Source organism: Mus pahari, chromosome 3 (genome assembly GCF_900095145.1).
Source record: "Mus pahari chromosome 3, PAHARI_EIJ_v1.1, whole genome shotgun sequence".
NCBI classification, from domain to species: Eukaryota; Metazoa; Chordata; class Mammalia; order Rodentia; family Muridae; genus Mus; species Mus pahari.
The window spans coordinates 99,416,884-99,434,978 of NC_034592.1; the positions used below are offsets into that span (position 1 = coordinate 99,416,884).

At 42.0% G+C, this 18,095-nt stretch overlaps 1 protein-coding gene across 12 annotated transcripts in view; it reads right to left on the reverse strand.

Annotated features, from left to right (window-relative positions):
• Positions 1–18,095, reverse strand: part of Meis2 (Meis homeobox 2) — a 207,891-nt gene that overhangs the window by 43,208 nt on the left and 146,588 nt on the right. For all 12 annotated transcript variants that reach the window (XM_021193464.2, XM_021193467.2, XM_029536642.1 and 9 more), the window contains one exon: positions 15,535–15,611. In XM_021193464.2, the coding sequence (XP_021049123.1) occupies positions 15,535–15,611 (77 nt within the window). The remainder of the gene's footprint in view (positions 1–15,534; positions 15,612–18,095) is intronic.

Genomic DNA, 18,095 nt, shown 5'->3' on the forward strand with positions numbered 1-18,095 from the left:
GAGAGAGAGAGAGAGAGAGAGAGAGAGAGAGAGAGAGAGAGAGAGAGAAAGAGAGTCCAAGTGTACTTAGTTACAAGTTCATAGCCAGCTAAACCACTGGCATTTTACTGTTAATCGTTATTTCAGTTTAAATGTAAAAGTACATATGAAAATAAAATAACCACACCCATACTCATCAAAATGAAAAATCTGCCTGGATTGGATCATACCATAACTTGCTTTAAGCCACCATGTGGGACTCTTAGTATTATTCAATTCCTATTACATGGCATTCTAGGGATACCTTGGCAGGCACATAAAGCCACTGAACTCTTGGCTCCTTAATAGTTTGACTCCCATTGTAATTGCTTTGTTCGCTGGCTGCCCTGGGTCTTCATAATTGGTTGGAGTCCAAGGTCACATATTCAATATGGCAGTGGCTCCCACTCTTGGCTAATTGTTAAGTTTTTAACAGTAGCTGTGCTTCCATTACCGTTCTCCTGCTTGGGTCCCCAGCTCTCATTTTTATTATATCATTCAGGTTAAGTGCTCTGTGCTTTTGGCTAGCCTCTCTCTCTCTCTCAGTCCTCCAGTAACCAATTTAATCATTTCCAAATCCAAAATGAAGGTGTCGTGCTTAAAAAATAAATAAGGCATACATATCCATTTCATTTAACAAAATGTATTTGATGAGCTGAAGAGATGGTTTAAACGTTAAGAGAGCTTGCTGCTTTTCTAGAGGACCCAGGTTCAATTCCCAGCACATGGAAGCTCACAGCTTTCCTTAACGCTGGTTCCAGGGGCAGCCTCTTCTGGGCTGCACTGGTGCCAGGCATGCAGAACACCTGTATGCATAAAGTAAAATCAAATCAAAAATATACTTAAAATAGAATGGGAAAAGGTCAGCTGCGTTTTGCTAATTAATTCTTCACAACTCACATGCTCAGTAATAACTATCAGGGAGGCAGCTCCCATTTTCCTGAAAAATCTAGTGAGTCACAGCATGAAGACATTTGAGGAGCAAGAAGGAGGTGAGTTAGTGGCTCTTTTTTTCTTTTTGAGATAATTTAAAGATTGAAATGAGGACTTGGAGGTGTGAGGAGGGGGTATCCTGTGAACAGCTTTGAACATGGCGACTTGATCTGTTTCAATCTTAGTTTTTTTTACCACCAAGTAAGAAAATTATTTGTTCTGTCCATAACTCAGAATTTTTTGAGGGGGGGGGTGAGTTAGGGATGACAGTTTGGGCTGAGATTACCTACCTTTAAGGCCTTTTGTACTTATAATTTATTCATTTAAATGATCTAGTATTTAACTTTATTAGCAACTGTCCAGTGCTGACAGGCTATTATTCTATGCTTTAAATTTCCAATTACCTTTGATAAAGTTTTAAGGCCCTGATCAGTTTTTAACTACATGGAGGGGACACTGTGTTAGCATCTTTCCTCAAGTGTAACCACATGCCCTTCCTCACCAGGGGCATTTATTCAACAAGTTAGACTGTTGTGGGTCAGTCACATCAGTGGATACTGTGACAACAGTCAGCCAATGGACCTTCTTGGCCACCCTCAAGTAATGGCATATGCGTTTTTAAATGAAGCTGAACTTTCTTCAGGTAATTTTTGAAACATTTTAATAATAGATGTGGTGCTGGTGGTTAACAATGACATCCCTGTTTCTGAACACAGTGTTACCGAAAGCTAAGTGAAATTGAGTCTTGCAAGGCAAGTGTCCCAGGGAACCACGGGAGAGATTTATTATAAAATTCAGCTCCACTGTAATGATGATTACCCTGACTGTTTGATGTTGTATTTAATGCTCCCCTTAAATAAAGATTTGAGTCATAAAATAATATATTCTCATAAAATGACTCAGCCTGTTACACTCGTCTTTCCTGAAGAAATTGTAAAATTTTCATACATTATTCCGAATATAGCCAGGATGGGATGATAACAAAGATGATTCGTTCATTGCATCTGATAGGGCCGGATGAGTTTCCAAAAGGTTTCAAACTCACTGAAGAGCAGAGTTATTTGAAATTCTAGAGTTTATCTAGCTTAGGGATATCCAATTCCCTTGGCAAGAAAAACGCTCCTATGTGGGAGAGTTTTCCATAGAGATGAACTTCGGTTTACCAACGCATCAACGCAAACTGTGAACCTTTGGATCAGATCCTTCAGAGACAGGTTCTTCAGTGAGAAGTCAGCTTTGGGGCTTAGTGAGCAGAAAGCGAAGCATAGCTTAGAGGGGTCCATGGTTGCAAGTGTCAGGGATTTGTTGACTAAATTGTGCTTTGGGATGTTGGAGGATGTCACAAATTCTCCACTGACTTGGGCATCTAAATGGCACAGTTATCCCTTTTGCAAGTTGCTGAATTTATTTGAAGTTCTATAAGACTTGAGGGTATCTCACAACTGTCTTGCTGACTTAAACATGTAATGTGGAAAAGTTCGTTATTCCTAGCTGCAAGTTGTAAGCTGTATGCCTTGTTCTGCTTTATGGTCAGAAGTTGACTAAATAAACAATTTGCTAACAAAATGGCATTGTGTGGAGTTCAGTGTATATAACAGAAACAGGGCAGGGTGTGCTGGTGCACACCTTAGTCCTAGCACTGGAGAGGCAAGGCAGGTGAATCCCTGTGAGACTGAAGCCAGCTTGGTTTACAAAGCGTGTTCCAGGACACCCAGTGTTACATAGTGAAACCATGGTGCACACGTGTATACACGCATGCACAGATGCATGCACGCACACATGCATAAAGCAAATAAGAACAACACAAAAAGATAACATTAACAAATGAAGGTGGTCTGGCCATCTGAAGCCCTTTGAATGTTTAGAAGAGTATCTATCTTGCAGGAAGAGTTTAATCCAAGCAACTAAGGTCAGATATTCACAGACCCCATTCAGAAAGCTTAGTAAGGTGATATTTCAGGATTCTTCAGAGCTGCCCTTTTAAAGTTTATAAGTTGCTATGGAAGTGTCAGGGCAGGAGATTACAGAATGCTATTCTCTATAACTGACTCCATAGCATGCTAGAAGAAAGATTGTTTTTGTTTTGTTGCTGACCTCTAAAGGAATAGAACCCCTGCATTTCAAAAACAGAAGACAACAAAACAAGGCCCGTGTATGTGTAAAAAGATTCTATAATTCCACACATGTAACAAGATTTTCAACCTTCACATTTATGGAAAAATTACGGATTGTCTACCTAAGTCAAAAGTTTTGTGATACAAAGTGTATCTCTCATGGACCCATCCAAACCTTGGGTGGATGGGGACGGAGAATTGTGCTTGTGTGCCACAGTGTTTATGTGGAGGTCAGAGGACAATCTGGAAGGATGGATTCTCTCCCTCTACTGCATAGTTCCTTTGGGTACTGAACTGAGGCCATCAAGCATAGTAGCAGGCCCCATCACTCTCTGTGCCATTTCCCTGGACCCACGATCTTTGAACTTTAAAGAGATATGTAACTTTTCCTCAACCCTACTCGCCCCATCCAACTGGACACTGTAACCTATATATTGATATATTGAAGTCTTGCCCTGTATAGTGCTCTTCCTGACAGTGCTCTCAGGGACTGTCACCAATCAATGATCAGCTTGGTTTCCTCCCAACATCCCTGTCACCAAGGCCTCCTCTCCTTATGGACAGGCTCATCTGCTGTCAGGGTGTGAATAACATCTCCACCCTCAGACTCACCTTTGTCCCCTCTGTGTGGTCCTACAGTGTTTCCCGTTCTTCTGACTGCCCCCTGACCTCCCCCCCCAGGGCCCATCTCTACTTTTTTTGTGACCAATCCTGAAAACAAGCTCATCTTCCCAGAGCAATCATTAGTAACACACCCCCCACTCCCCAATCTGTTGTCATTGTGGAAATCAGCCCCAAGCTCTTGCTCTCTAAAACCTAGAGTTGGGTTCTTATTCTATTCTCACCCCATGCTGAATTAGTCACTAAATCTTGCTATGGTTTTTAACAATAGTGATAAAAATTGGTTTCTTTTTCTTCATTTTAATAGCTAAGCCCCTGATTCGGGGTTTTGTTTAAGTCCCTCCTAGCCTCCTAGGACTGGTCTCTCTATCTCTTCTTCTAATCAATTCAGGACACAATGGTTAAAATCATGTTTCATCTCGCCTGCTTTGACTAGATTTTTTTTTCTAGTTCACAGGCTTAGAATAATAAAATAATAGAATTTTAAGGATAGAAAGGACCTTTTAAAAAAATCAACTACTCCTGGTTCTTTAATGGATGAGGGAATAGGTACTAAGAAAGGATAAATTGCCTGAGATCACACACATTGTCTGGGTTGGAATTAGACCCAAGCTCCTGATGATGTCCAGGTCGACTCTCTTCACAGATCACACTGCACGCTGATGTGTGTGAACGTTGCTCTTTCCACTGCTCTAGGGATCTGGGCTCTCTCTCTGTCTCTGTCTCTCTTTTGTTTCTCTCTCTCCCTGCCCCCTCTCTGTCTCTCTCTGTCTCTGTCTCTGCCTTTTTCTTCCCGCCCCCCTTTCTCTCTGTGTATTAGATAACTTGCAAGTTTATTTTTCTCTGGAAAGAGAAAGCGTTTTCTTCCTGGGCTCAGTTCCCCTCCTTCAAGGCCTCTCACACTGCTATCTGTCTACTAACAACAGTTCCTTCCCCTGATTCAAATGAACTTCAAATCTAATCTCCTGTAAGAAACAGCTTCTGAGTGGCCCTCTTGCCCAATGGATGTTTTCAGTGTGTTTCCTTCCCGAGCCTTTCCATTCTATCTGGTGTGAATTCAGTTCAGCACCAAGTTATGAATACTTACTAAGACCTCAGCTCTGAGGTTCAATTCAAAAGTAGAATAAAAATCCAGAAATTATTATTTCAGACCATTTGGCTTGTTTGCTCTTACAATCAAATGCAAAGAGTCTTACCCATGACACACACTTCAATGTCATTCTGCTGCCTTTTCTATTACAGAGATTTTGGTCTTTGTATCCATTTTAGTCTCTTGGTAAACTCTACTGTTAGACTGTGGAAGATTTTGTGTAGGTAACGTAAGCAACAGGGGGTATTCATTGTTTTATTTTCCCCTCTGTTACCAATTTTCTGGTGTTATCTTGGAAAATCTTATCATCTCCATGAAGTACCAGTTCTATAAGCACTTTTACATTTGTCTTAAAAGATTCACTATAATATACTGGAAAGGGGTTTCCTCAATTATTTAGTAAAACTATATTATTAGAATTGTTATTTAAAATTAGTGAACTACTTCCTGGGACTGGAAACTTTTATTTTACAATGGAATAGAAATTGACTTAAGTATAATATATACAATTCTAAATTTATTTTGTCATCCACCTGAGAGTAAATGGACAGGCATTATTTATATGAGGGTATGAACAGTCAAGAATTCCTCCTGAGGCTAAATTATTGGCATTCTTTAATTAACCTAGCAGAATATGAATTCAAACAGTAGCATATTAGATCCTGCTGATTCTTATTCTTATTCTTATGTCATAACCAAAGCTCAAATCCCAGGGGATAGAGCATCCTGAAACTGGTGCCCAAGGTGGGTGCTAAGAAGTGTGTACTTGTCACCATGATGGGACCAAGATATGGGTTTGACTTATCTGTAGAACTGTGAAGCTGGGCATTTTTTTGGCTGTGGGTTATGGTCGCATTTCCAGAAAAATCTATCCAAGCCTAATGTAACCTAGCGAATCTTTCAAATGAAATAGTCTTGAGGGAGGTGAGTTGTCATTTTCTGACAGATTATTTAGGGCTCAGCTCAGGTTTCATTCTTCCCTCTTTCTTCACTTAAACCTCCTGCTCACTCTCTATAAGCACCATTTTCTAATTAAGGAAAATGAAATTTGCAACATGGAAAAGGGAGACACAACCTCCCTTTCGAGCCAGCCTCGATCCTCCCCTCACACCATTAAAAAAAAAATAGAATCCAGGGGTGGTGGTTGTGGTTGTTGTTTTAATTGCTATCACTTTGTCTTTAGGAAAAAAAAAATGCATGGCAATAATTTAGTGAACTCCAGTGTTCCTCTTGTGGCAAATTGATAGCGTAATTTTATTATGAGTGGAACAATGACTAATTCTTCCAGCAGAGATTTTCCCAGAACTACACATATGTTGGTTGACTAAATGTAATTCGCGGAGAAGGTAATGAAAACGGAGTTGGAGCTCAGAAAGGACTAGGGTGCCCGTCTCTCATTCCTGTCAAAGGGCTACTCAATCAACCACACCTGCAGCTTATTTAATGTCAGAAGCCACTAAGCTGACAAAGTGCACTGGGGCGATCCCCTCAGAAATGGCACTTGAGTCATGTGCTCCCTGGTCTCTGAACTTGACAGGGTCATATAATCCATGTATGGATTTTAATAAGTCACTTATTATGTTCCCTTTGTTGCTAATTATTTTACACATCACCCATTTCCTGTTTACTGACGTTGCTTTTGTAATATTATGAAATAAAACATGAGGGAAGGTAATCCCAGGCTTGGTCTGCTCCTTCATCCTGAGGAGGTTCTCCTTTTTTCTCTTTCCATTCTATGACTCTGGACCAGGCCATAAGACACAAGCTCACAAACAGGCAACGCTCATCCACAGCTCAGGTTTGCAGGAAGCAAAGTCACACCGAATCACACAGATCCAAGAGCAGCAGGACTCAGTAACTCACAGCTAAGAAGCTATCTGGAATTTGCCCTGCCTCACCTAGCCTCAGGTAACACAGGAAATAAAGCAGCTGTGGCTACATTCCAGTGAGCTTCTTTCTACAGATTTTTAAGAAGAGGAAAAACTGCTCATGAGTCCCCCGTGCAGCTTTTAAACCGAGCTAGCAAATAAAACACTAAGAATCAGACCCACCGTTTAGGAAACCCCGCCCAGCAGACCCCAATGCCTAGTTTCTGCACACTCGGAGTTACCACTGTCCATTCTACAACAAGCAAAGTCTTGTTTGAAGAGGAGACTCTTCTAAATTTTAGAAAACTGTGTATCATTATTGAAAGTAGCACAGGTTTCCGATTTAAGTGAAATCAAATCTGAAATGCAGGTTTAAAATAGAGAAACGTTTCACTTCGACATTATCAGCAGCATTATACAATGTGAAGTATGCAAGTGCCCGTGGCCAGAAAGACATCATCGTACCAAACGAAGGGCAGAGAATACCCCTCGTCAAGGAAGATCCAGCTTTTTCTCAAAAGCTGACTTGAAGCCATTAAGTCAAGACCTCTGGGGAGGAATTTTACCTTGTGGACTTTGAGGTAGATTTGAATTCAGGTTTTGTTTCCTGTTCCAAGCCTCTGAATTAGGTCTGCTGACGTTATTGTTTCTTATCTAAAGGCTTGAGGGAAGTTTGGAGCCCGAGAAGTCCATGCTAAACAACCTGAAACCTCAGCCTGCCCGAACTTATCTAAAAGATACGCTGTATCTGGAAACAAGGGGAAATGCTCGATCTTCCAGTGTTTACCTTGCCAGCCAAAGAGAGAAAGAACTTTGCATTTTTCAACATGAGTGTAGAATGTGTGTGACTCTCAGTGAGGACTGGAAGTCAGCAGCTAATCTCTAGAGAATGGCCAGTCAGCTTGGGCGATTCCGATTCACCCACAAACCCCGACCAAACCGGAAACAACAGGGGGATGTTCTGATTAGAACGAAAACAATGAACAGGAAAAGAACTTGAAAAGCAATATTGGAAAAAAAAAAAAAGCTTTCTTTACTCCTCTCCCCAGATCTCTAAGGATCCTCTCCCCCAGATATAAACTGATCCTCCTTGTTTACACAATAGGAATAAGTAGTTCTGAGTGTCCGAATGGAGGGAAGGAGTGGACATCAGGGTGGACACGAGGAACCGCTACCTAACCCTGTCCACTCTCATACTTAAAAATTCAACACAATGAAAACAGCAGTAGTAACAACAAAAAACGACTCCTCGAGATCACAAGGTTAATAGGACCTACATTTACTCATTAACAGAGCAGTTTCTCAATTAAGTAATTTTTACAAGGCTCCTCTCCAGTGGGAGAATGCATGAGTGAACTAGTGAAGTGAACGGGTGCGAGCCATCTAAAGCCCATTCAGAGAGGAGTTCCCTGAGAGCAGAATTTTGGAAGGAATTTAAAAAGTAGTCAATGCTGCTTGGTATTTCACTGGAAAAGTCCCCATAGCAGTGTGTGTGAAGGGGAACACATCAACAACACTGAAAACTGGACCAAGCTGCAGCAGCCCTCAGAGAGAGGAGGAGGAGGAGGAGGAGGAGGAGGAAGGAGAATGGAAAGGGGGAGGGAAGGGGGAAGAACGGGAGGGAGGGAGGGAGAGAGGGAAGGAGGGAGGGAGGGAAGGAGCCAGCCTGGGAGACAAGGCAGTATTGATACATTCTAATCTATTTTGTATCATTTTAATAGCTTCTAATTTCAGGCTCCGTGGAAGCACTGCACAGGCAAAGCTCTCTAGCTTCTACATTCTAAAAATAACTTAAGAGTAACTTGAACATCCCAATTCCTTGGTTTTTTTTTTTTTTTTAATCTTTTTTTAAAATACAATTTTTACTTTATCCCTCTGTAATTGGAACTAGAAACACTTACTAAATCAGTTGCTATAGGATACATTTGTAATATTTTCAATGACGTCACTTCACTCCCCCCACTCCACCCCACCCCCAGTGAAAAGGAGGAACCGGTCAAGTCAATAGCGTCCTAATGTCAAACCCTGTAGCTGCCTGAAGTATGGGCTTTTCTTTCAGCATTACCAGAGAAACCATGTAGATCATGCCAATGGAGATGGATAAAGGACCTATTTGAGCAAACCTTGTCTCTCTTCCAAATACTGGCATAATGAAGTGCAGTGGTAGGTAGGTCCCTGTGCCTAATGCAGGAGCTGTCTGGAGCTCATTGTTCTTGTCAGTGAAAGAGAGAAGGCTAAATTCTAAAAATCTCCCCCCCCCCCCAATTTAAACACATTATATTCCAATTTTCCTTCTATAATATAGAAACTTGAACAACAGTAACTTTCAATATAAGGAATTTTCTCTCTCTTAAAAACATGGAAACATTTCTTTAAGGGACTTTTTTTTTTCTTTCTTCATCTTTTTTTTTTTTTTTTTTTTTTTTTGGAATTGTTTCAGAAATTCATTGCATTCTTTTGTTGGTGTTTGGTGTTTTCTCTCCAGCACTGTACATTCCTCTAAACGAGAAACTTTTTTTTTCTCCTCTTATTGGCATTCTAGCCCAGCAGAGAAATATGCATCCTGAGATAACGCCGCCAGTTTGCTATGAAAACCATATTTCACTCTTTCTTTATAAAGAAAAAAAAAAAGAAAAAGGAAAAAGCACGAAGGAGTGGGTGGGTGTAGTTGTAAAGGACTACCTCACTCCCTTGCCTCCTCCCTGCCCCCCCCCCCCCCAATTCCCCTCTGCTCCTTTTGTTTACAACTTTTAACAGGCTCTTGCTGAGTATGAGCTGCCTGCCTACATTTGGACTGAATCGAAATTTCTGGAAATGGTACTTCCATCAGTACAGGATAGGAACTGTCTAGAATCACTGATCAGATAGGGCAATGGGTGGGAGACCTGGCAGTCCTTCTAGTTAAGCATTCATCATGCCTGTTTTTCTTTTCCTATCTTTTCATCTCTGAGCCATCCCACTCCTTCCTTCTTATTGTGGGTCTCCAAGAAATAATAAGAGTGCCCTTTGATAGAGTTCATGTGAAGATGAGCAGAGATGGGAAGTCTTATCGCTATCACAGCCAGGGGTATCTGTTATGAGGACGTCCACTTGTGACTAGCAGAAGACAGCATGAGACAAGTTGGAAGCATTGGGTCCCTGTGGCCTCTCTACCTCTCTTCCAGGGACTGGGTGTTTCTGGCACAGGGAACCTAGAGAGAGAGAGAGACCTCTTACCTCCCGCTCTCCACACTGGAGTTCAAAACCATGCCTTTTTTTTTTTTTTTTTTTTTTTAATTCATTTCCTCAGCATTGGCAGTCTCAGCACATTAAATGCTGACAATGAATCTAGCACCTGGCAAATCTGACTTGAGATTCAAATGGTTTTTACTCTGAAACATAGATGTTCCTTGGAAATAATCACCGCAGACGGCAGCTATGCATTTAACAAATGGCCATGGTGGAAACTGCTGAGCAGAAAGAGGGTTTTTACTCCGGCAGGCTTTGCTCTGTCTAGGTTTTTTTCTCAACCCCACCTCCCTGGTTTATCACTCAATCCTTCAGTCCTTTCTCTCTTGAGATAAAAGTGTCCAGCTGTCTCGGTGCCTCATTTACATTTCTTGCACCACTGGCCAATTATTCCATATGTTTACCGCAAAATTATTCCCTCAGTTCCCAGATTACTCTTGATGTCCTAATATTACAACGTATTTCCCAGGGTCTGCTCTCTTGTTTTCGAGAAGACAATGGCAACTCTCACGTACCCTGGAGAATGACTTTCCTTTGCTGTAAAGAGGTCTGGCCTTTTTGACACTTCCTCTGCATCCTACTAATTAGGCTTCAAGTTGGACTGGGAAATTCACTGGCATAAGCCTGCAAGTGACTGTCCCTCCTGAAGTCCACCTAGAGCAGGATGAACTCGCTCTTCAAGTCAGAGCATCTTGTGAATTTGTCTGGGACAATGGGTTCCTAGAGAACATTACTACATCCCTCGGGCCACCACCCTGCTGCTGGCTGCACTTTCATCAGGACTTCAGAGTCCCAAGCATGTTGCCTTTGATTCTCAGAGTGCTCATAAGCTACATCATACTTTACCACAAGTGTCCTTTACTCCAGCATGGTTCCACTTCACACGAAAGAAAGCCAAGTCACCTGAGCTGGTGTCTGGGAAGGCGCTGAGCCATTTTAAGGCTGTAAGGGAGATCAACTACTAGGGAGACACCCTGACCCTCAAGAGATTCTCAGAAGTCCTTCAGTCTGAATGGAACAAACTCCTGTACCTTCTAAAAAATTTGTGATGGGGCCAATCTGAAGCATGAGGAGTCAAGCTTCTGTCCTCTGTGAGGGTGTTGATCATTTAGAGATGTTACAGCCAACATGATTATGGGTCCTCTTGATGGGGAAATGGCCAAACAGGACACGAGTGATTAGTGGTTCATCTTAGTTTGAAAGATTCTGCAGGGCATTTATCTGTTATACAAAGAAATTCTCTGCACCTCCTTCACTGTAAAGTTCCTTGATTTAAGTTTCATGCTTTTTGATTTGGGGGCCTGGAACCTATCTTCTAAAAAGAAGTAAATCCTAGCTTACCTGCATTCCATCAAGAGCTCACCCCTGTAGACTTTGGATGTTGTTTTGTAGTTGGTTATAATTACTATAACCTCATGGATTTTAAAGAATGCAATATAATTTTTTCTTTTAAAAATTAATCTGGAGCCAGGAACAGCGTCTCATGTCTTTAATTCCAGAACTTTAAAGTTAGAGGCCGATTTATGTGAGTTCAAGGCCAGCCTGGTCTACAAAGCAAGTTCCAAATAAGCCAAGGTTACACAGTGAGGCTTTTTCAAAAGAACAATAGTAGCATAGAGACCAAATGCAGTTTTGTGCACGTGTAAGCCCAGAACTCAGGTGGATAGGTGAGGATTGTGAGTTCAAGGCTAACCTGTACAACGTGGAGAATTGTGGGTAGGCAAGACCCTGCTTCAAAATGAAAAAACGATAAATTAATCTATAGATGAGAATTTTAGGTAAATATTGTAACTACAGTGTAATTCTGGTGTTGTGTTGCATGTGGATATGAATGTTTTGTGATTTAGCTGAAAGAGTTTTACATTTTTTTCCTCTGTGGTGTGTGTGTGTTTATGATATGTGCCTGAGTGGTTTGTATGTATATTATTAGTGCAGTATGCACACACCATAGCAGACATGTGGAGATCAGCAATGTCGGAGGTCAGTCCTTGACTTCTGCCTTGTTTGAGACAAGGTTTCTTTGTTGTCTGCTGTGTAAACTAAGCAAGGTAGCTCCCAGAGCCTCTGCAGATTCTCTTCTCTGTGCCTCCCATCTCACTTTAGGCAATAGGCACAACAGATGGGAACCACTACTACCAGGCTTATGTGGGCTCTGGGGTTGGAACTTGGGTTCTTTCATTTTTGTAACAAACAAGTAACCCACCATGCCTGACCTTGTGTTTGGATTTTTGAGGTAAGATTTAACCCTGTAGTCCAAATTGACCTGGAACTCACTCCATAGCCCAGGCTAGTGTTGAACTCAACATATCCTGCCTACCCCAGTCTCTGAAGTCCTAGTGTTATAGATGTGAGGTACCATGCCCAACCCCCTCGTCTATAATGTCATCTTGAAAAAGAAATCTTACTTGAGCGGTTTATTATTCATGGACTTCTGTGAGGTGATTGTTGGGGACATGACACTGGTGTCATAAACTCTGATCCTTCTGGGAGTCACTCTTTGGTTTGGCTGTGTCATCATGTTTTACACACTCTCTCTGTAAGTACATCTGAGAAGTTCTCTAAGGGCCTTTCTAGCCTAGGCTACACAGATCCAACACATCTCTAATTCTCTCAGTTATCTCTTAAACTTCCATGCTGTCTATTTGTTCTTAGTTCCTAATTACTGATGGTCTTAACTGGCCTGTTTTTACTGCTTATTGCTCTCATTAGGTATGTGGGGCCATGACCTGTTGTTTATTAACTATAGATGTCGGCTTTCCTGACTACACTCAAGTCCCTGGGTGTAACCCCTGTGTCATGTAAGACTGGACTCCGGTCACATCTGGCTGATGGGGAAAGGGTTTAAAGTTTAGAAACTATTTTTTTAAAAATTAACTTTCATGTATGTATACACGTGTGTTCATGTGTCCATGTATGTGTTTACATGTGTCTGTGTCTGGCATGCACACATTGGGGATATTCCCACAGAGACTTGGAGATACACACTGTTGTGAGCTGTCTAACTTGGGTTCTGGAGATTAAACTTGGGTCCTTGGAATGAGCAGCAAGTGCTCTCAATCACGGAGCAGCTCTACAGCCCCAGGAGCAACTTTTGACCCCTTTTTTTCCCACTGAGAGCAACCATTCTCAGGGTCTAGAACATTCTTTTAGAATGTTCGTTCTTCCTGTCACTCTATGCATCTGAGGTCTATGAGTCTGAAGTCTCCTGAGAGAGGCGAGTCAGCACTGTTTCAAAGGTGACTTTGTCACGGCAGTGGACAGACAAGTTCAAAATGTACCAGTGTGGGGGGTGATCCTCTTCAGATTCCTTCCAGAAATCCCCGGATGGGGGGGCCCCTCTCTTCAACTCTTGGCAGTGCTTCAGGGGACCCTGGGGAGCCGTGCTCATGAGTCACACCTTATTATCAAAGTTATGGGAGCTATTAGCTAAGAATTGGACCTAAGGGCAGGATTACAGAAAATTTTCAGAAGGAAGTGTGAAAATTAGAAAGATGGAATTATTTTGTAGAGACAGAGGTGTCAACGTTTATCCCATATTACGGTGAGTGTGCCATGTGACAGACTGTCATGTCTTCACCCTCGGCAAATGTGGCCCAAATCACAGAGAAACAAGACACCCAAAATATCACACCAGCTGAACTCCTGCACATGCCTTGGGGCTCTGTGGAATTCAGAAAAGAAGGGTCCTTTCTTCCAGGTCCCAGTCAGGTGTCTGTGAGGAGGGCTGGTCTTTACATAGAGAACTGAGTCTTCTTTTCTCTTCAAGGGCAATGATTACATCAAAAAAAATGCCAGGAACGGATGAAATGTGACAGCATTTTCAAAGAAAGGTCAAATGTCAATGCCAAATATCAGCGTAAAAACATTCCATTTGTCTCAAAAATTCTCACCACAACTTCCTTGAATATGTCCTAAATTTACAAAACTGAACAAAACGAAAAACAACAACCAAATGTCTAAAGTGATGGTGCCTGTACCGGGCAGCATTGGCTCTACAGCACCTTACACTGGAGACCAGTGTGGGGCTGAGTCTCCTAAACCTAACCCAGAATATGCTTATTTTATTGTTTCAGACAACTGATTGCTTGAACTGGGAAAAGGAATGAGAATGTATATGCTTACACATTATATATTTACATCAGAAGGCCCCTACCAATGCACAGTTCCAAGCACATCTCACCCCAGAGATTACAACCTTTATTTCAAGATTTTTGCTCTAAAGGGTATCTTTAAATGTACATAGCTCCAATCTTTAGAAGAAAATTAAAGAGAATCCTGGTCTGTATTGTCTATCCTTTCTTTCTGCCTCTCTTTTCGGGTTAGCAGTTTATTTCTGCATTAATCACCCTGACAGAAGCAAGGCAACTCAATTTTCTGCTTCTGTAGGTAGGCACATCACTTTCTGTACAACAGTAGGCATGAAAAGGGCTGCAGCTAAGCTTTGGTTACTGGTGTAATTGAAATGCTATCCACACTATAGGGTGCATTAAAGTCAGATAACGACAGTTCCTGTGGCCAATTTAAGTAGCTTGACTTCCCTGGGAAAAAAAAAATTGCCTGACAGATAAGGCAGACAAACTGGCTAATTCTCCAAGCATGTCTCTCATTGTGATCCTAGAAAAATGAGAAAAAAATGAATCACAGAACCACAAAATCAATTGACCCTCGGGTAGCTCATCAGGCAGCGAGCCTGATAAACCTAAAAGCTTTGTTAATGTCTGCCTGCCTGTATCCCACAGATAGAGCACTTTGTAAATGAACCTGCTTTGATAAATATATTAAGGAAAGCTGTGAATAAAGCCAGAGACTTCTCATTTGTAAATACAACCTCTGCTACATGGAATTAGAATGATAAAGTGGAGTTCCATGTAATTAAGTTTGTATAAGGCCTGAAATCCGTGCAAATACTTCCCCTGAATTTTGAAAGAAAACTGTCAGTTCAATTAATCTGAACATCACCCCAAGAATGTACAGAACAAAATTAAGCTGCTGATAAAACCCGGGCCAGTATTTTGATAAGTAATTCCTATATCATTTCTTGGCCACTGTGATCATTTTATTTAATCCCTTACCCCTCCTCTTTCCTCAGTTACCCTCTAAGCCACGTACAAAGGGTAGATGGCCCGCATACCACCATGCAAGTAATCTAAAGCACAAGGTAAAAATGGAAAAAAGCCTTCTCTTCTATTAAAGAAAAATTATGGTAAATAAATAAATAAATAAATACATAGCTATGCGTAGGTTCTAAGACATCTTGTGTCTACAGTGTTCCTGAGAGTCCAGACAAAAGAAACCCTTCCCAGAATAGTGCTGTATGTGAGCATTGTGCAAAAACCACACAGGCAATGGTATTCGACAGGAATGAGCCAGATAGAACTTGTGACTGGGCTGGAGAATTTTAAAGCATTAGAGAAGGGGAAAGTGAGCTTGGGGGGGGGGGAGACAAAAAAGGAAAGAAAACAGGTGAGAGAGAAGAAAGAGTACAAAGCCCACTGGCCCAGGCTACCTGTCCCTCGTCCTAGGCATACATTTCACCTCAGGGAAGACATGCAGGGGTTATCCTTGACTTCCTTTGTTCCAGAAATAAAACCAAGAAAGAAAAGTAAACAATCACTCAAGCACCCCACTTTAGTTCAGGGAGAGAGATCTTGGGGTCACTCACCAGTTGTTCACTTGCAGAATCGTCAGTCCCGTGTCTTGCGCTAACTGTTTCTTCTGCTCTTCTGAAGGGTACGGGTGCTGATGAGGAGACAAACGTTTTAAAAGATGCATCAGAAGTCGGGAAAGAGGCACATACTTCTAAGCGTGAAGCCACCCTTCGTGCATTCTTTATTCTACGGCTCAGTTCTCCTTATCACACTTAACAATGTGTTTAACTTGCTGACAAGTGTGGACAGGAGCCAGTGGGGGCAGCCTAACTTCCTGTTACAGTCTGTAGGACCAGCAATGAATGTCCAGGTGCCTAGGTCACTCCACGGTTTTGATCAGTCGGGGGTGGAAAGCATCCTGCATTGGCCTTAGGATTCTGGGTGTCTCTTTTCCTGTCTGTTGCATGTAGAAAGCCTGGAGACCCATTTCCTTCGCTCCCTTGTGAGTTGATGAGGAATTCTCACTCCATGCTACTTTTGAGAGATTGCTCTACATAACTATTATTTCTTAGTCAGTAACCACAGTAGAAGTTTGGACTCTTGGCTGATATGTTATCACAACTCTTTTGAAAGCCAACGTAAAAGGATCGGATGCAGAGTTTTTAATCCGGGTGGAATTGAGATTCTTGGATTTTTTTTACTGATTAGTGCTCTGGGCTATCAAGGTCATGTACAGTGACTTGCCTAGGTCACCCGTCCCTTCCCCTAGGCATACATCTGACATCTCAGGGGAGAAGGAGTCGGCTTTATGACATGCTTCCTGTGGAATTTTTCCATGTTAACGTCAAGTACGGCAACTAGAGAACAAAGCCATGGATTTTGGTTTTTAATTCTTTTCTTCCTGCCACAGTTCATTCACACTGACAACGAACAACACTCCTATTAAACCCCTCTCTCTTTTCTTCTCTCATCTTGAAACCTAGGAATGTTATTTTTACAATCATACGTTTCCTTCAAGAGGTTCTGTGCTGGAGGGCGCATAATTATGAAACGCATCTGTTACATAAGGTCCTGTTCAAAATTCACTGGTTTTCTTAAACGGAAAGGTAAACTTTTATCCATGTGTCAGAGCTGTTCATAGACTAGAAAGCCTTTCGTCATAACTATTTCCCACCAGCATCGCTGTAGAGTTATCGGGGGGCCGGGAGATGGCTCCGTGTAGAAGCACCTCCTACTTCTTTTGCAGAGGACACAAATGCCATTCCCAGAAACCCATATTGGGGAGCTCACAGCTGCCTGGAATTCCAGATCCAGGGTATGTGGGGCCTCTGGGTTATAATGGGGCCCGGATCATCATGCATACCCCCCAACACACACTTATACATACAATTAAGAATAAAACGGATAAATCTCTAAAGTATTCTAATCATCCCAGCATTGAAGGAAGGAGGTACTTTTCAATCATCTAAGAATTCAACCTTCAGGTGCTTCATCTTCCACAATCAGAGGCACCACGCAAACTGCGCATGACTGTTTGTTCAAGAGCCCACATGCCATAGGTTCAACCAAGCCCCCTGTATAGCAAAAGGGTTAACTAGATCTGTATTAATATAGAAGGCAGGCTTTTAATATTCTGCAAATGTTAACAAAGAAAGATGATAATGTTGAGTTAATATGGGTTAAGCATAAAATGAAAATAAATTTTTCTGATTGCGAGGTGTTGACACTTTTTTGGCTAGGGCCTGCAGCCTGTTCCTTAAAGCTGTGTAATTACAGAAGGCTTTGCCCCCCCTCCCCCCTCCTGCTCGAGCCTCCCCACATTAGTAATGACCCCTTCACTGCTTCAAAACCCACTAATGGTCTTCAGCAGAGGCAAGAAAAATGAAGAGGGTAAATTGGAATCCACAGTCAGTAATTTGCATCCTGTGAGGCTGCTTTGGTCACTCGCGCTCATTCTTGGCCATCAATCGCTGCCTGTCAGGTACTGCACTCTGCCTCTGTGACAAATACCCCTCCTAACACTCGGATTCGTCCAAACAATGTAATTGTCCTCTATTCTCCTCTTGGTAATGGAGAAAATGAATGACTCACAAACAAGGGTTGTTCATCGCAGACGCAGAGGTGCCTTCAAACTGGAAGAGGCCTGGAGTACAGATTTTAATTGACTGAAAACTCTTTGGAGAGCAAATGACAATTTAAAAAGAAAAAAAAATCCTCTTGTCAAGTTATTTCCTAACCAAAATCAAGCAGTGGTCTCTCTTTGAGTTTCTGCTACTCTGATTTCGGAGAGCCTAGCTTTGTGGGTTGTCAGCCCAGGGGGAGAAATTGTGCAAACAGTACAAATTCAAATGGAAATAAATATGCATTCCCCAGGATGTATAGAAAGAGGGTGGTGGTATGCTGCTTCTTCATTCAGCCCCTTGCTCCCCCTCTCCCTCCTCCTCCCTTCCTCCATCCATCCCCCTGTCTCTCTGTCTCTCTGTCTCTGTCTGTGTCTGTGTCTCTTTCTCTCTCTCTCTCTGTCCTTGTCTCCTCCAACTACCCCTGCCAAGTGTGTTTTTTCTTGTTTTCTGCACTTGTCCAAAAAAGTTCTGACAAGTGTGAGCTGTGTGTGTGTGTGTGTGTGTGTGTGTGT